The sequence below is a fragment of the Cercospora beticola genome, chromosome 3 (genome assembly GCF_033473495.1).
Source record: "Cercospora beticola chromosome 3, complete sequence".
NCBI classification, from domain to species: Eukaryota; Fungi; Ascomycota; class Dothideomycetes; order Mycosphaerellales; family Mycosphaerellaceae; genus Cercospora; species Cercospora beticola.
In genome coordinates, this window is record NC_088937.1 from 3,810,922 (window position 1) to 3,826,969 (window position 16,048).

The 16,048-nt window shown below is 53.9% G+C and overlaps 7 protein-coding genes across 7 annotated transcripts; 5 read left to right on the plus strand and 2 right to left on the minus strand.

Moving 5' to 3' along the window:
* Positions 1-98: 98 nt before the first annotated feature.
* RHO25_005484 (uncharacterized protein) lies at positions 99-4,344 on the plus strand (the record flags this gene model as incomplete). The annotated part of the gene is made up of 3 exons (XM_023596390.2): positions 99-111; positions 175-4,259; positions 4,315-4,344. 3 exons carry the CDS (start codon positions 99-101, stop codon positions 4,342-4,344), a joined length of 4,128 nt encoding a protein of 1,375 aa, XP_023457877.1.
* A 1,336-nt stretch (positions 4,345-5,680) lies between these two features.
* Positions 5,681-6,085, minus strand: RHO25_005485 (uncharacterized protein; the record flags this gene model as incomplete). Its single annotated transcript, XM_065602648.1, has 1 exon — positions 5,681-6,085. The coding sequence occupies one exon, from the start codon at positions 6,083-6,085 to the stop codon at positions 5,681-5,683; it is 405 nt and encodes a 134-aa protein (XP_065458720.1).
* A 158-nt stretch (positions 6,086-6,243) lies between these two features.
* RHO25_005486 (uncharacterized protein) lies at positions 6,244-7,026 on the plus strand (the record flags this gene model as incomplete). The annotated part of the gene is made up of 2 exons (XM_065602649.1): positions 6,244-6,266; positions 6,522-7,026. 2 exons carry the CDS (start codon positions 6,244-6,246, stop codon positions 7,024-7,026), a joined length of 528 nt encoding a protein of 175 aa, XP_065458721.1.
* A 1,207-nt stretch (positions 7,027-8,233) lies between these two features.
* RHO25_005487 (uncharacterized protein) lies at positions 8,234-9,301 on the plus strand (the record flags this gene model as incomplete). The annotated part of the gene is made up of 1 exon (XM_023596391.1): positions 8,234-9,301. One exon carries the CDS (start codon positions 8,234-8,236, stop codon positions 9,299-9,301), a length of 1,068 nt encoding a protein of 355 aa, XP_023457869.1.
* Positions 9,302-10,367: 1,066 nt separating this feature from the next.
* Positions 10,368-13,036, plus strand: RHO25_005488 (uncharacterized protein; the record flags this gene model as incomplete). Its single annotated transcript, XM_023596392.1, has 4 exons — positions 10,368-10,845; positions 10,912-11,047; positions 11,098-11,213; positions 11,262-13,036. 4 exons carry the CDS (start codon positions 10,368-10,370, stop codon positions 13,034-13,036), a joined length of 2,505 nt encoding a protein of 834 aa, XP_023457870.1.
* Positions 13,037-13,242: 206 nt separating this feature from the next.
* On the minus strand, positions 13,243-13,995 carry RHO25_005489 (uncharacterized protein; the record flags this gene model as incomplete). The annotated part of the gene is made up of 1 exon (XM_023596393.1): positions 13,243-13,995. The coding sequence occupies one exon, from the start codon at positions 13,993-13,995 to the stop codon at positions 13,243-13,245; it is 753 nt and encodes a 250-aa protein (XP_023457032.1).
* Positions 13,996-14,702: 707 nt separating this feature from the next.
* RHO25_005490 (uncharacterized protein) lies at positions 14,703-15,461 on the plus strand (the record flags this gene model as incomplete). The annotated part of the gene is made up of 1 exon (XM_065602650.1): positions 14,703-15,461. The coding sequence occupies one exon, from the start codon at positions 14,703-14,705 to the stop codon at positions 15,459-15,461; it is 759 nt and encodes a 252-aa protein (XP_065458722.1).
* Between the last annotated feature and the right edge of the window lie 587 nt (positions 15,462-16,048).

Here is a 16,048-nt window from a genome sequence, read left to right on the forward strand (position 1 = left end):
ACAATCACATACACCGCTCGCGCACTGCGCGTGGCCGCCGCCTGCTCCCGTGCTTACATGACCGCGCGGCTCTAGCTACATGTCCAGTGCTAGGCAACATGTCCGAGTCCGGTACGCGGCATCAATGCTCGAGCTGGGAGAGAGCTATGACAAGAAGCTGACAACACCAACCAGATCACTCCATCCTTAACCTGAGCCCCGACGAGAAGCGCGCCTTCGCTTTCCTCTTCAACCAGGCAGACAAGGATCAGCTTGGCGTTGTCACCGGCGAGAATGCCGTCAACTTCTTCGAACGAACGAAAGTCTCCCCCGACGTCCTCGGCGAGATATGGCAGATTGCAGATACCGAGAACCGCGGGTTCCTGTCAAAACCGGGCTTCTGTATGGTGCTGAGGTTGATCGGACATTACCAAGCGGGTAGGCCGCCGAGCAATGAGCTGGCTTTCAAGCCTGGGCCAATTCCTAAATTTGAAGGACTCACGATACCTGGCGGCGCACCTGTAGCACCACCGAGTCCGGCTCCCGCAGCCTTTCAACAACCCCAGTTATCGGGCTCGGCTCCAGGCCGCGTGCCTCCGCTCGATCCGGCCAAGGTGCAGCAGTACTCGGGGTTGTTCGAGCGCTCAGGAGCTCAGAATGGACTCATTGATGGCGGGACGGCGAAGGCCATCTTCGAAAGAGCTGGGCTGCCGAATGAGACATTGGGTAGAATATGGATGCTCGCAGATCGTCAGCAAAGGGGTGCCTTAGATCAGACCGAGTTCATAGTGGCCATGCATTTGTTGACGAGCATGAAGATGCGAGCGATGGCAGCGTTGCCTGCTACGCTGCCGCAAGGCCTATATGAAGCTGCATCTAGAAGAGCCGGGCCTCCGCCGAGTCGCCAGGGCACTGGACAAGCACCAATCCCGAGACAACTCAGCGGACAGCCGACCGGAACAGCGCGTGCCCAGAGTCCATTGGCACGTCAAACGGCCTTTGGTGCTCCTCCGCCGATCGCTGCGCAGACTACTGGGCAGCCATGGTTGATCACACCAGCAGATAAGGCCAAGTTTGACCAGTTCTTTGCGACCATCGATCCTGCAGGACGTGGTATCATCACGGGCGAACAAGCAGTGTCGTTCTTTTCCAATTCTGGACTTTCGGAAGAGTCTCTGGCACAGATATGGGACCTCTCAGATATCAAAAGCGAGGGCCAGCTCAACAAGGACGAATTCGCAGTCGCTATGTATTTGATCAGGCAGCAGAGAGGGCCGAACCCACCGCCATTGCCAGCGTTCTTGCCACCTGCACTTGTTCCTCCCAGCATGCGAGCACAGCAACAGCAGACACAATCGACAGCGCCAGCTTTCGACAATGCTGCACAGCAACCTGCCATGCCCAAGTCGGCTGCTGATGACCTCTTCGGCCTAGACGAACCTGCTCAGCCCCAAGCACCTACTCTGCAACCTCAAGGTACAGGTGCTTCTGCCACACGAGACGCCTTCGTTGGCGGCTCTCCCGCGACTCCGAGCAGCCCCAGCCGGTTTCAAGCACCAGCAGCAGGTCCCGCCAGTGTATTCAAGCCTTTCGTTCCGTCTTCTGCGTTCGGTGCCACGCTTGCACAGCAAAACACGGGAGGCTCATTCGGATCAAATCAAGGCGCCGCTGCTCGCGCCCCTCCAGCATCTGTTGCCAATGACGACTTGCTCGGCGACAATGAGACCCATGCTGCAGAGGCTAGCAAGATTACCAGCGACACAACTGAGCTGGCGAACATGAGCAATCAAATTGGCAACCTTCGCGGACAGATGGAGCAGACTCAGAGCAAGAAGAATGTAACTCAAGCCGAGCTGAACCAGACGAATGCACAGAAACGTGACCTGGAAGTCCGCTTGCAGCAGTTCAGGGCTCAATTTGAGCAGGAGGTTCGCACTGTCAAGGAGCTAGAGACACAATTGGCCACCTCGCGAGAGTCCACCAAGAAGCTCAGCCAAGAGCTGGCGTTGCTCGAAGGCAACTACCAAGACTTGTCAACGCAGCACCAAACCGTGTCTCAGCAGCTGCAGGCAGACCAACGAGAGAACGCAGCCCTCAAGCAGCGTTTGACGGAAGTCAATGCGGAGGTCACAAGGCTGAAGCCGGAGATCGAGAAGCTCAAGCTTGATGCCAGGCAGCAGAAGGGCATGGTGAGCATTAACAAAAAGCAGCTTGCCACGAGTGAGGGTGCGCGGGACCAAATACTCTCTGAGAAGGCAAACCTCGAGCGCGAAGCTGCGGAACGAGAAGCCCAGCCAGCGGAGGCTGTTGCATCAGGAACAGAATCTGGCCTTGCGAGCCCTGGAATGGCAAGCCCTGCAAGCACATTGAGCGCCAACAATCCATTTTTCCGTAAGCCTGGCAGCGAAGGTGGTGAAGCCCGTGCGGTCAGTCCACAATCGACTGGCCCAACGCCCAGCGCTTTCGATGCATTGTTCGGTCCTCCGGGCGCTTTCGCACCTCAAGGCCAGGCTGGCAGCAGAACAGGCACTCCACCCGCAACGAGCTTCGTTGGCCGATCGCTCCCTACTGCAGGAGCCGCGGCTGGCGGTGCTGTCGCTGGCGCTGCCGTGGCTGCAGGTATGTCCGACTCCGTACAAAGCGTATCTTCAATCGGTCAGCACACTCCAGCAGCAACGCCACCACCCTCCGAACCAACGCACGAAACTCCACCCGTCTCTGAACCGCCCCCACCTCCACAAGATCGCCAGTTCTCTGCCTCTCAACTCCCCATCGTTCCTCCTGAGGAGAAGGACAGCGCAGCTGACAACGATTCTACAAAGGTTCTGCCTCCACCGAGCAGGGCGGGAGGGACTGAGACGCCTCGTGAGGCTGTGCCTGGCTCAGGTGCAGCTGCACTGAATGTGCCTGGTAGCTTCACGGAAGATCCCAAGCCTTCCACCGCTGCATCTGAGGGCTTACCCGGTGCATTCCCTGTCGCAGAGGAGACTCCTGTCGCGTCACGCTCTGTAACACCAGCAGCAGCCAAGGACGACTTTGACTCGGCGTTTGCTGGGTTTGGCGATAGCCAAAAATCGAAGGATGCGGAAAGTGAAGATCCGTTCGCAGTCCCGAGCAATGGAGCGGCTCGAGGATCCGAGTTTCCACCCATCCGGACCCTGGAACGGGATTACAGTGAAAGCGATAGCAGCGATGACGAGGATGCCCGTGGCTTCGACGATGACTTCACTGCCGCATCTCCTCCGCCTGGTCAAGCAGCGCCACTCGAGAATGCTGATCTAGCAAAAGATCCAGCGACAGCAGCGGCAGCCCTCTCTGCGACCACGCCTTTGCCCTCTGCCGAGGCTCAGCAATCGCCGCCCGCATACGAAGATAGCAGCAAAGTCTCACATGGCGGCAGTGGCGAGCGGGTCGACGAGAACCAATTCCCAGCGGAGTTTACCGGGCTGCTCCCGGCGCGAGAGGACCCAACAAGTCCTCCTGCTGAGAGCTCATCGCCAGCCGTGGCGACAGCCACGGAGATTGAATCAGACTCCTCCAAGCACACACCCGTGCGAACACCGCCCGCAACATCGAACAGCAACAACCCGTTCCCAAGTGCGGGCACAAGCTCCGCAGCACCCGCACAGGCTTCAGCTCCTAAAGGCGCATTCGATGACTTCGATGACTTTGACGACCTAGCCGAAGCCAAGGAAGCCGATAAAACTGGCAATGACTTCGACTTTGGTCACAATGGGCCAGAAGACGAGTTTAGCGCCACATTTGACTCTCGAGCAGCAAGCATGACTACCACGATGGCTTCTTCGCAGCAGACTCCTGTAGCCGCCAATCGTGGCGTGATGTCCGATAGTGCTGGCTCGAGCGGATTTGCTGGTTTCTCGTCCTCACAATCAGCCTTGGGCGCTTCCACAATGGCGAGCAGCACCTCGGCAGCACAGCAAAGCTCAGCGAATGGACAGGATGATTGGGATGCGATCTTTTCCGGGTTGGACAACAGCAAGCAAATTGACACGAGTCTCAATGCTAGTGATCCTTGGGGCGACTCGTCGAGCAACGCTTTCGGTGACAGTTTGAATGCTGCACAAGCAGCTGCCTCGAAACCTTCGTTTCCCGCCGGCTCCCTCACTGCACAGCCACTAAAGAATGTGCTCGATCGAGGCGGTGCTCTCACTCCTGGCACGGAACATGATGATCCGATCTTGAAGAGACTTACTGGCATGGGGTATCCGCGAGGACAAGCACTCGCTGCGTTGGAACAGTTTGACTATGACATTAATAGGGTGAGTACAGAACGATCTATCTGAGACTCATCTCAGTATGCTGACTATCGCTTAGGCTGTTGATCACTTGACAAGCCAATCGTAAAGGCACGATAGCATAGGATGTGTAGACCAATTGAGGAGGTAATTGATACCACGGAGGGCGATGTGTTGATTGTAGCTTTGTAGATATTCGTTTTGTGAAGAGGATAGGCTTTCAAATCACTACTATTCGCACCAGTACGCAGCCCTTACTAACTTCCCACTCTGCTTTGACCGCACCGCTATGCTGCTTGGACGTCTGGCTGCAGGGAAAGCCTAGAATTTGCAGAGCAACGAGACAGCAGCTGTACCGAGATTCGCAGAGCTTTGGCGCAGGCAGCAAGACAGCGACAGGTCGGACCACTAACTTCGGCACCCTCAATACACCAGCCGGTGTCTGCAAATTGGACTTGCTTCCTGCGCAAAACCCTTTCACCTTCATCAAGCTCAATCCCCCCTGGCATCTCCCAGATGTCCACCACGTCTGGGGGTTGTAATTCCCACGATCACGCAAGTCAAGCGCTGCGCCCACAGATTTTTTCGGACAATCTCATTTGGCAGGAGTGGACTTCAAGTCCGACAGAGCTTTCCACAACTGCCGCCCACAGCACTTTCTGCTGAGTGCTTTCGCACCTGGCCTCCACAGCCCTCCCCAGGCGCTGTCAAAACTCCGGCGTCATGCCTTTCATCGTTGGGTTGGCACCCTAGTTCGATGTCAGCGACGACTTGATTTCATTCTGACTGGTTTAGTATTACCTGAAGCTCGACGATGAGCTGCTCCGCATCTTCGTCGGTCAGGTGGTGCGAGAAACGGAAGTCAAAAAATGCCTGCATTCCTTGATCTGGATGGAGTCTCTGGCCCAAGAGTCCTTAGACCTGGGGCTATGGTGTCGCTCCGCTGAGACACGACCAAATCACTCTTGCATATAGCTACACTGAGAAGCAGGGAGCTCCCTCGGTTTTTAAGAGAGAGTCGTGACTTTAGCTATGTCTCCTCGAAAGGTTCAGGGCAGTTTCCTGGTCGAGGTCAATCCTGTGGGCTGGGTCGCCCCTACTCGTTCAGAGAAAGGTGCGCTCAACGGTGATTTCTTTAAGAGAGCCCAAATCACTTCGAGAATCTTAGTAATCGCTCTACTAGGCCACGATGCCAAGATCCATATCATGGCTACATTGGGAGTCAGACAACCTTCTCGCTATCTAGAGAGAGACGTAAATGTGACCATGGCTCCTGACAACGTTATACTAGTATTTCTTTCCGTAATTACCCTCGTGAGCTGGCAAGCAGTTCATGATTTGGAGAATAGTGTGCTTGGCGGCAATGATTTGAGGATGGCCGGAATCACTCTGGATAGGTCGGTGATTACTTCACTAAGTCGCAGTGCCAGAAGCCCGCTCAAGACCTATCTCCACCAGACCCTTGGCAAAGCCGCCTCGAGACAGACCATGAAGTAGCGTAGCACCGGGATCAGTACAACGGTTGGGATGGGGCAGTGGGCCAGCAGGGCGACGTGCACGATGAGGTATCCATCATTCAGTACAGCCTTGACCCACGATGGCAAGGATGAAAGATGGGGGCCAAGGCAGTTTCTGAGACGCGTCTTGACACCTTCTCTGCTGACGCCAGTGCCAGAGCCGAAGTAGAGTAGTGGTACGGGGCCAGGTTTGCGAAGCACCACACAGTAGATACCCCATGATGACTCAGGTATGTCGGTGGGGAGATCCTCAAACCAGCTGGTTAACGGGGGTGTTGCTGATTGGAGGACTTCCAGGAGACCGGGACAGAACACAGGATCGGTGAGAGCCATGAGTTGGCCGAGGCCTCCTCGGATGGGAGAGCAACACGAAACAGTGGGTTAACAGTGGGTTGATGTATGTGGGCATGTCCAGAATGAGCCACATCGTGCTGACGAGGAGAAGCTTGAGTCGATCCATAGAGAAGTGAGGGAGAGTCAACGGCAGAGCCATGGCGGGCAAGTCTGTGGACAGGTCTTGTAATGGGTGCAGGTGGAGGATCAGACCGTCTGCCTGGAGTGATTTGTCTTATAACGAGTGACACGTTTGTGCAGTGCGGCGCGGTGGCCTTGAAGCGAGTGTGGAGGCTCAGAGAGCCGTGTGGAATTCACCGTGGTGCAGAGAAAGCGATGAGCGGGGCGCTCATGGCTTTTCAGACCAGTCCCAGCAGGCAGTGCAGGCATTTTGCCGTATGGATATTGTCCACAGACGACAGTAACTGTGAGGCAGCAATGCCGTGAGGTCGCAAGAGCGCCCCCGGACAGTACTGCGTCTCGAGGACGAGCTCGCTCCGCTCGTCAATCGCAGTGGCTTGCCGTTTTTCCTGGAGGAATGCCTGGCCAATTGGCCATCTGATGTAGTGGCCAAGAGTTCCGTTGATGCAAAAGAGCTCGCTGCTGTCAAGAAAGCTGTCGAGAGTACTGGAAGGATCCTCCGCTACGCCAACACAATGACTACTTCTAACGATCGCACTGTGTTGCCCCAGATTGGGCAATTCCCAGACATCGCGGGAATACTTGCAGCTATCAAGGACACGCTGGAAGCACGTCGAGAGTACGATGATAAGGCCATGGAAGAGTTGTATACACAACTTGGAGGAGTGCTCGAGTTCTACGATCTAGACACGCTCATGGCTCACATTTCGAGGGCCATAGATGTGGACAGCTTTGTTTTGGAATTGAAGAGGAGAGGAGGGCCGCAGGAAGCGCTCTCTGGGAGACGGACCGTGCTCTGAGCCAAGTTATCTGGACATCGTTTAGCATTCAGCCTGAACTAGAACGAGAAGCAAATGGTTCCAGGTATGCTCTCTGCAAATAGCGTAGTCCTTAGATCCAGTGAACCTGGAGATTGACTGGCATTCAGCTTGAATTCGAAGCGGAGAGAATGGTGTCAGAAAGCCCCCTCTAAGAAACCAGCCGTGGAAGAATCCAACGTATTTCGAGATCAAGTGCCATTGAGCGTCGATCAATAGCGGAGAGAAAGTGCTAAATGCATGCTCTCTAACAGCCATGCAGGTCTCTCGCCCAGCAAATCTCAACAACAAGCAGCTTTCAATATCGATTTATAGCGGAGAGACAGGGCTCAAGACATGCCCTCTGACAAACATGCAGTCTTCTCGTCCAGCAGATCTCGACACCAAGCGGCGCTCAACATCGGCTTATAATGGAGATAAAGGGCTCAAGACATGCGCTCTGGCACACATGCAGTCCTCTCGTCCAGTCAATCTCAACATCAAGTGGCATCGAGCATTCGTTCATGGCAGAGATCAAGGGCTTGGGATCTGCTCTCTGACACACCTGCAGCCCCTTCATCCAGCAAATTTTGTTACCAAACGGCGTTCAATATCGAGTTATGGCGGAGATCAATGGGTTGGAACCTGCTTTTCGACACACCTGCAGTCCTCTCACCCAGCAAATCTTGATATCAAGTGGCTTTCAATATCGGATTATGGCGGAGAGAAAGGATTTCCGACAGATTCAGCCTGGCTGAAAAGTGAAGGCGGTGATGTCGACAGCGCCGTTTAGCCGGAGAGTGATGTGAGGATGCGGCGGAAGTGCTCAGCGCGGTATCTGTCAAGGACACGAGGCATTCCGGATACTCGGTACTGTATAGGCGAGGGACAGCGCTGATGCTGTTGTCGGTGGTGAAGGTAACGAGATAGCCCTTTCAAAATCGAGGGCGAGCCCGGAGGAGACTCGCGGCGTAAGAGGGACTGTCCGGATACCGCATCGGATGTGAAGTCGTAAGCGAATATGACCGATGGATGGTTTGTTCACTTCCACGCGCGGCCACCCTTGCTGCCTGCTGGCTCCACTGTTTCACTTGAGTGTCGCAGAACCTCCATATTCCGCCATTTGTCGTTCGTACTCGTCTGCACACACTTCTCGCCTCGATCGCACGCCAACATCTCAATTCAGTAACGCCTCGAGCGGCACACCAACATGCCACCAGAGCAAAGCGGCGGCAACGCAAGCAAAAACAAAGACAAAGACGAACCGCATGGGAAGTCGCGTCCTGACGGACGACATCCCGAAGAGCCAAAGCCTCAGCCTAAGAGGAGCGACTTGGCTCCGCCATTACTACTTCTCGACGACTTTGCAAGCGACCTGTCGGCGGAACTGCGAAAGCAGACGTTCTTCGACGTCATCAGGGGTAGAAGCTCGAAGACGCAGTTGCCGGATACCATTCGCCAAATCAGCCTGTCCGAATTGTCTGGCACGTTCTCAGCAGAGCAGCATCTGGCTGTGAGTAACGCGTCTCCCATCGGCACTTATGCTCCTGCATTCGTCGAGAAGGTTCACAACCTCGACTTTGCCGATTGCAAAAGCGAGGGCACAATCAAGAAGGAGCAGATCCTCTTCAATCGATTCATTGCGGCCATTGCGAACAAAGTATTGTTCGAGTTCCGAGAACCAAGCTACTTGCACGCTTTTGGAGACGTCCTGATCCAGTGGCTAAGGCATGAGAAGAACCTGTGCACCAAGTTGCATCTTCGCCTTCACGTCTTCTACGACGCAGAGGACTGGCGGAGCATGAGTGTGTACGAGAAAACAGATGGCATGCCGCATGGATACTACCAACGAGCCGGACCTCATCTTAAAGGCTGGGTCAAAGCTCTTGAAGCAGTCATCGAAGCGGCCAAAATCTGCCGCATTGAGGTCAAAGTCGACCTCATATTTCATCGCCCCTTCCACAACTACCTCGCTATCCGAGCACATTGCAACTTCGTATTCAGACAGGAGGAAATCGGAGACAATGGAAGCAGAATCGAGCTGAACATGCTCTGCGTCGACACTGCAGCGTGGTCGGAAGTCCTGCTACATCCTCAAGCTGAGGACATCAAGGATTACTACACTTTGCTTGCATGCTCGGTGTTTGGCAAGAAGCTGCCTCAGCCCGTGACGGAGCGGCTCGTGGGCGACTTCGAGAGGTTGAAGATGCTTATTGCATTTGGGTGCATCGGCATACGCGAGTATCCGGGAGGGAATCCGTCTATTCAGCCTGTCTGAATAATGCGTGGAGGCTTGGTTGAGCGGTGGACAGGGCGGACAGGCGGCGGCGGGCGGCGACGACGATCAGACCATATTCTTTGTTTCTGTTCCTTTATGAGAATGTCAAGTCATATGGAATCTCACGAATTGAAACGTATCTGATCTGGGAATTTGGTTGAGGAGGATGGGGAGGATGTGAGAGACAGCACATGTCGAGCGTCGCGGCCTTTCGTCAATCCTGACAACACCTTCCTTAGGGAGCTTCGATGGCAAGCAATGGAGCAGACGTCTGGAAACGCGTGCAAACAAATCTTCTAGCACAGGTTGCAAGCGGTCTACACCGAGAGGTGTGGGCTCCCTATAACTCAGACTCAGAGCTGCAATGCGGTATTCTCTTCGCCCGTGGTTATGCAGAAAGGCATCGAGATATCTCGTGGATTCAGAGCCACGAGTGAGTAGGAGAATTCCCACTTTATTTCACTTCAGTTACTGCCTTACTCCAGTTTCTGTTCGCGCGTAAGCATTCAGGCTGAGCTTAACGACCACTAGATTCTCAGACGATGTACCTCAAGTCGTTTGTCTCCTATTCAAATTAGGGCTAAGTGCTGGTTGTTATCCAGATCTCACGGCTCAGAGCAATATCAGTCTCTCAGAGAGCAACTCGCATGTCTCATTTTCTTTGTCACAAGACACTGCTGGATGCCAACTAGTATTCCACGACCCACTCTCTTCCCCTGGCAGCGTCAATGAAACATGTCTGCTATGTTCCAAGTAATATTTCCTATGAGAGAAGTAGCGTAGAACTGCTCACTTGTCAGGAGCTCACCCATACTGGCGCTTCTCTTACGATATTCATCGGAGCTCTCGCGATCTTCTCGTTCAGCTCAACTGAAGTGAGGAGCTCAGCATCAATCACTTGCAACACAGTCATTCTCACGTGCGTGCACATGCAAACTACTGGTATCCACAACCTGGCTTCTTCCGCTGGCTTTCTTTCAGACAGCCTGATTCCACAACATCTTCCATCCCTCAACAACATCGACACTGATCAAGCACAACCTACCCCGCGGAGCACAAGGCAAACATGAAGCACGAAAGCGGTATTGAGGTTTACCTCATACCTGCCGACGGCGACGGAGACTCGCTGAAGTATCCTGAACTTCATCACAAGCAGAAGCTGGAGTGGTTCAAGAAGATGCTCGGCACCAAGGAGACTGAAGATGAATATCATGCTCGACACAACTGCTGCTTCATCCGTCGTCATGAAAACCAGCGATTCAAGATCGTCGTCCGCTTCAACGAAGGTTTCGAGATGTATTCAAGTTCTGCGATCTTGATTGGAGTCGGAATTGGATACGAAGCAACGTATGGACCCCCTGGACCCATTGTGAGGTACTGCAGGAAGTCCGTTCGCCGTTCGGCAAGAAGGGAGCGGGAAGAACAACGCGAACGAGACTTCGAATTCGAGTACCACACCATACAAAAGTCGTTTGCGGTCGGCCAGCAAATTGTGCTTGAAGGTCCTAATGGGAAAGGCTATGAGGTTCCAGAATATATCGAAAGTGCAGATGTCCATCGCGAGTACAATTCTTCCGCGCCAGCCGAATGTTGATACTAATACAATGTAGGTGACGAGTCCCCATACTATCGAATCGAAAAGAGGCCATACGAGAATTACGTCAACCCGGGCACATTGACAGTGGCAGTGCAGAGAGGTGGCCACGATTGGCTTGATGAGGAAGGGGTCTCGCGAAGAGAGCAAAGGTTCGCAAGTCGTTTCTCCCACGTGGACTGTCGGAATTGACGATGTGCAGTAAGATTGGGCCGAACGGACCACTGAAAGAGCGGCCGCGGGATGAAGATTCTTTCCTGCACGTCTACGGCAAGAATGGTCGCAAAGTGCGATGGGAGTTCCGAGTGAGATCATTAGGTACTTCAGCGCAGCAGAAACTCTCGATCGGGACTGACATTTCAACAGAACGAATGCTGGAGATAGAAAAGCGCAATCGCGTTTCAGCTGGTCAAGGACCTATGAGCCAGGAGGAAGGAAACGATCCACTCAGATATACCTTGATCCGAGATGAAGACTTCCAGTTGAAGGGCAAACAAGGCGAGGACTATCGACTCCAGCTCCAGGAAGAGTACCTGAGGAAAGGCGAACGCGACAAACAGGCTGCAGCCAGACCACGCCGAGAACGAAAGAAACCAAAAGTCTGCAACTGTCCTGAGGAGCATGGCGGCGAGACTTGCAAAAAGAGGAAACTTCGCGATGGTGCTACGCAGGATGGCAGCGAGGAGCAAAGCATGCCCCGAGCTAAGAAGCCAAAGGCACCGTGTGCATCTAATCGGCCTGCTGAGCAGGCTGCCGGGTCCTCAATTGCCCCAGACGAGTCAGACATGCCCGCTCCCGGCGAAAAAGAAGCACTCACGGCTCCAAGAGAATGCAAAAAGTGCCGAAAGTACAAGAAGGCACCAAAGGGCAAGAAGTGGTTCTTTGTGCAGGACACTGGACGCTGGATGCTTGCGCCAATTGACGCCCGCGATTCCTTCCAGGCTTGGGCAGATGGGGAAGAAGCTGACGACGAGACCGTGCAACGAGCCGCCGGCGCAGGACCAAGTCAGGCGCCTGAAGTTGCCGCACCTCAGCAGCCGATCATCCGACCGGACAAAGATGATGAAGAGATCGTGGGCATCGAGGCAAAGCCAGCGGAATCAGAGACTCCGATTGATGAGGCCGACAAAGAGACAATGCAGCAAGTCACCGGCGCAGAACAGCACCTGGAGCCCACAAGGCCCGCGGCTCAGCAACCACTTTTTCAGCAGTATGAGAACGGCCAGGAGATCGCGAACATCAACGAGACCCGTGAGACGCAAGGCGCCCCGAACACGAATGCGGTCGAATTGCCTGGAGCCTCACCCTCGAACGAACCTGTTCATGCTGCTCTCGATAAAGAGCACGAGGTTGACCAAGTCGACACTGGAACGATGCAGGACATAGTCCCGACCGCAGAAGTTCCGTCTACGGGCATTCCTCCTGGCGCGGAGCCTACGAGTACCGAGAAGAACAAGGCTGACAGAATTTGGACCCCGCTCAATTTCACATTGCACCTCTATGATGGCAACAGTGCAGCTAAGACCAACAGCCAGGGCAACGCAAAGGGATCTGGGAGGATCGGGAGAAGTTTTTCCGGCTTTTCTGCAACTCCTGTTCAGCGTCCTCCTTCCGCTATGCAAAAATTTATTGAGCGAAGCATATGGGACTCGCCATCGCCGGGTTTTTTGGATTTCAGTAGCCCTCCATTCGGAAAAGACATGACGCCTGTACGCGACGATGGCGCAGGAAATCCTCAGGATGATGATTCGGGCTTTGGCACTCCTTTTCCTGACGAATCCGGATCCTCCTTCAAGCCAAGACGCAGACGTAGCATTCCGTCACGGTCACGAATATTCCCGAACCGCTCGAGGCCGCGCGATCAGTCTCACACCGCGATTGACTTGACTGTGGACACGGCAAGCGAGATCAGAACCTTCAAGAAGGAGCACTCTGAGCAGGTCGAATCGAAGTATCAGCAGACCCGTTTTGTCCAGGAGGACAGTGAAGATGAGTTCGAAGCCGAGTTGCGCGATATTGAGCTTCGCCGGGAAGAAATCCAGCTAGAGAGAAGACAAGCGGAGCTCAAGCGTAAGCTGAAGCAGAAGGCGGCAGCGAAGCGGCAGTCCAAGGTCAAGCAGGAGATCATTGAGATCGACTAGGAGCTCAACGCGGGAGTCCAGTGGCAGACCAGATGTGTATAGTAGCTGACCCGGGACTGGAGATCAGCCCAGCGAGGATGCAAAGTAGCGCCGCGAAAGAGCTGCAAGAGACACGACTTGCACGTAGCTTGTATGAATCCTGCACCTTCTCTCCATCGTATGTCCCATTGCTCTTCAATTTCGAACCATTCCTACTGACACCCATCTCAATCCCTCCCACTCTTCACCATCCCGTCCTGACTCCCCTCCACATCCTCATCCGGATCCCTCCAAAACGCTCTCTCCACAGCCTTTGTCCTCAACTGCCAAACATCCTCACTACTCCCACCACGCTCCTTCTTCCTCTTCTCATCCCTCTCCTGATAGAACTGCACAATCGCCTCTTCCTTCTCCTTATCCGGCAACGTCCTCGTCCGCATACAAAACCAAAACGCCCCCCATTGCTCCGAACAAGCTCTCAGATGTCCATAGCGATATATGTCGTTGAACTTCCCGCCTAGGGATTGGCAGTAGAATGCTTGGTCGAATTGTTGGCGGCAGGACATTGTGCGAGGGAGGATTGCTGAGGGGGAGATGTCGAGGCTACCATCGGGGAGGAGACGTGAGGTTGGTGGGGGTTCGTGGTGGTTTTGTGCTGGGAGGGCGGTGCGTTCTGTGTGTTGCTGGTCTTGTTGCTCGGCTTTTGTGAGGGCTGAGAGGGCTTTGGTAGGGTTTGTTGGGTCGGAGGAGGAGAATTCTCTGATGAGGGCGTCGAGCTCGGCGTCGGCAGCTTGCTCTCGTGTCTGCTGCGATGTAGAAGAGGAAGAGGGTGCGGGTGATGGGCGGCCGAAGATACGTAGGCGTTGTTCTTCAGTGAGGGCTATCGAGCTTTCATTCTGATTCGTATTTGAAGGTTGTGCTTCAGTCGATGAGGGCTTTTTGGCAGAGTCGCCGCTGTTCGAAGACCATAGCCAGCCCATTGTGAGATGTGGAGGACGAAATGTAGCTAAACAATGTCCAAAGTAGATGGACTTTCACGTGTTCGCGACAGCTTCACGCGATACCGGGCGTAAGTCTTGGCACCATCACCGAACCTCACCTCTAGCATACAGAAGACCCAGTCGCACAACCTTCCAACATATTCCCCGCCAGACGATTGTAGGGTCTCATTCAGGCGGCCACACAATTCCATCGTAGTAATAACAAGATCCTGTTACCAAGCTTGGCGATTCCCGAGACCTCCGCCCATTGCTTCCATGCTTCGGAAATTCCGTGCTGTGCCTAGTTGCGAACTGCAAAACGAAAACTTGCTCACTTTGCGATCTCTCTCTCGAACTTGATTCCGCACCTGCGTCGCTGTTGTCGAGACAGAGCGCCTTAGCTACGCTGCACAAGGCGGAGATACGAGGATCGAAAGGCACTCAAATACGCTCGCATTGCGATCTCTGGCGCGAACTGGAGTCCGCAGCTGCCTCGCTTGTCGACACAGAGCGCTTGAGTGCACTTCGCAAGGCGGATGTACAAGGATTGAGCAGAGGGCTGTCGGGGTCTCAATCCTGGTTTCTGTCTTGCTTTCCGGCAGTAGTGTGCCTCTCGATCTGATTCACGAATATTATTGACTCCTGTGTACACACGCAGACTCCATCAGTCGTCAGATCGTAACAAGAACAACAGTCTAGTCGCCAAAATGCCCATCCGAGCAGCGACCTACTCCGACCTCCTTCCAGCTTCCAAATGCCTCGCCCGAGCATTCAAAGACGAGCCACTATTCGGCCAATACATACATCCTTACCGAGATCAACACCCAGAAGACATGTATCTCCATTTCCTCCACAAACTCCGTAATGCCTGGGCCAGTCAAGATCTCGACCAGTATCTTCTCGTATCCTACTCAACCGCCTCATCAGGACAACCTTCAAATTCACCTTCCCGAGAAACCATAACCGGCATAGCCCATTGGACCCGCATGCGAGAACACCAGCCTCAAGATACTCTGTATCAGACTTTATCAAAATCTGCCATGTCAACATACAACTACCTCGAATCTTTCCTCTATCCCAACCGCGCCCAGGAACCCTCACGAGCAAACATCATGTCCGAATTCCCGCCTTTCAGCGCGCATTTCTGGACCGGCTCTCGCGCTGAAGTCTATGATCTTACACTCTTAGGCGTAGACCCTTCTGCGAGCGGTCAAGGACACGGACAACAGCTTGCAGCTTGGGGGTTCGAGAGGGCGAAAGCCGAGGGAGTGGGATGTTCGGTCGTGGGAGCGGAAGGGACGGAGAAGTTCTATCGAAAGTGTGGGTTTGATGCCGTGGCGGGTGGAGTATCGGATGCGGGAGGAGAGAAGAATCCGCTCGTGAGGGAGGGGATTGAGGGCGGTTTGGTGATGTTTTGGGATAATGGGAGGAGTTTGGAGGGGGTGCAGGAGTATCAGGAGAGCTAGAAAGAAAGAGGAAAAGATATTGTAGCCCTGTGCAACAATAATTCCAAGCTGGAAATTGTCTATTGACAAGAGTAGCGGCCTGAAGTTGCGCTGTTCGCGCGAATCAAGCTGGCCGAAAAACACGTACAGGTATTGTGAGCCGTGAGTTGAGTTGCGAAAGCACGCTGACGAAGCTGATGAAATTGGAAGCAAGTACAATAATGATGACAACTCTGCGAAACCACCAAGTTGGAAAATCCTCATCAGCGAGGGCGTTGGCTTACAGTCATGCTGTCAATACGAGACAAGCGCATTCGTAGAGAGACACAGCCATGTAACGAGTCATTAATCAAAGTATAAGATGCGGAATCGAAGATGGAATGGGACGAAGTCATCTCGTTCTGCACTCCGTACACACTGGCGAAAGTGATACAGTGACAAGAGAATAAGATAATTCCAGTATCTCCGCGGGTTGTTCCAAGATCGAAAATGTGAAGCGGAGAGGGTGGTGGCTCACAGTTCTGCTCTCAAAAGCGAAACGGCGTTGCTCATAGCAGTGAGAAACAGACAAATGAGAAGGTGATGGGAAATGGAGCGGTTGAGGTGCA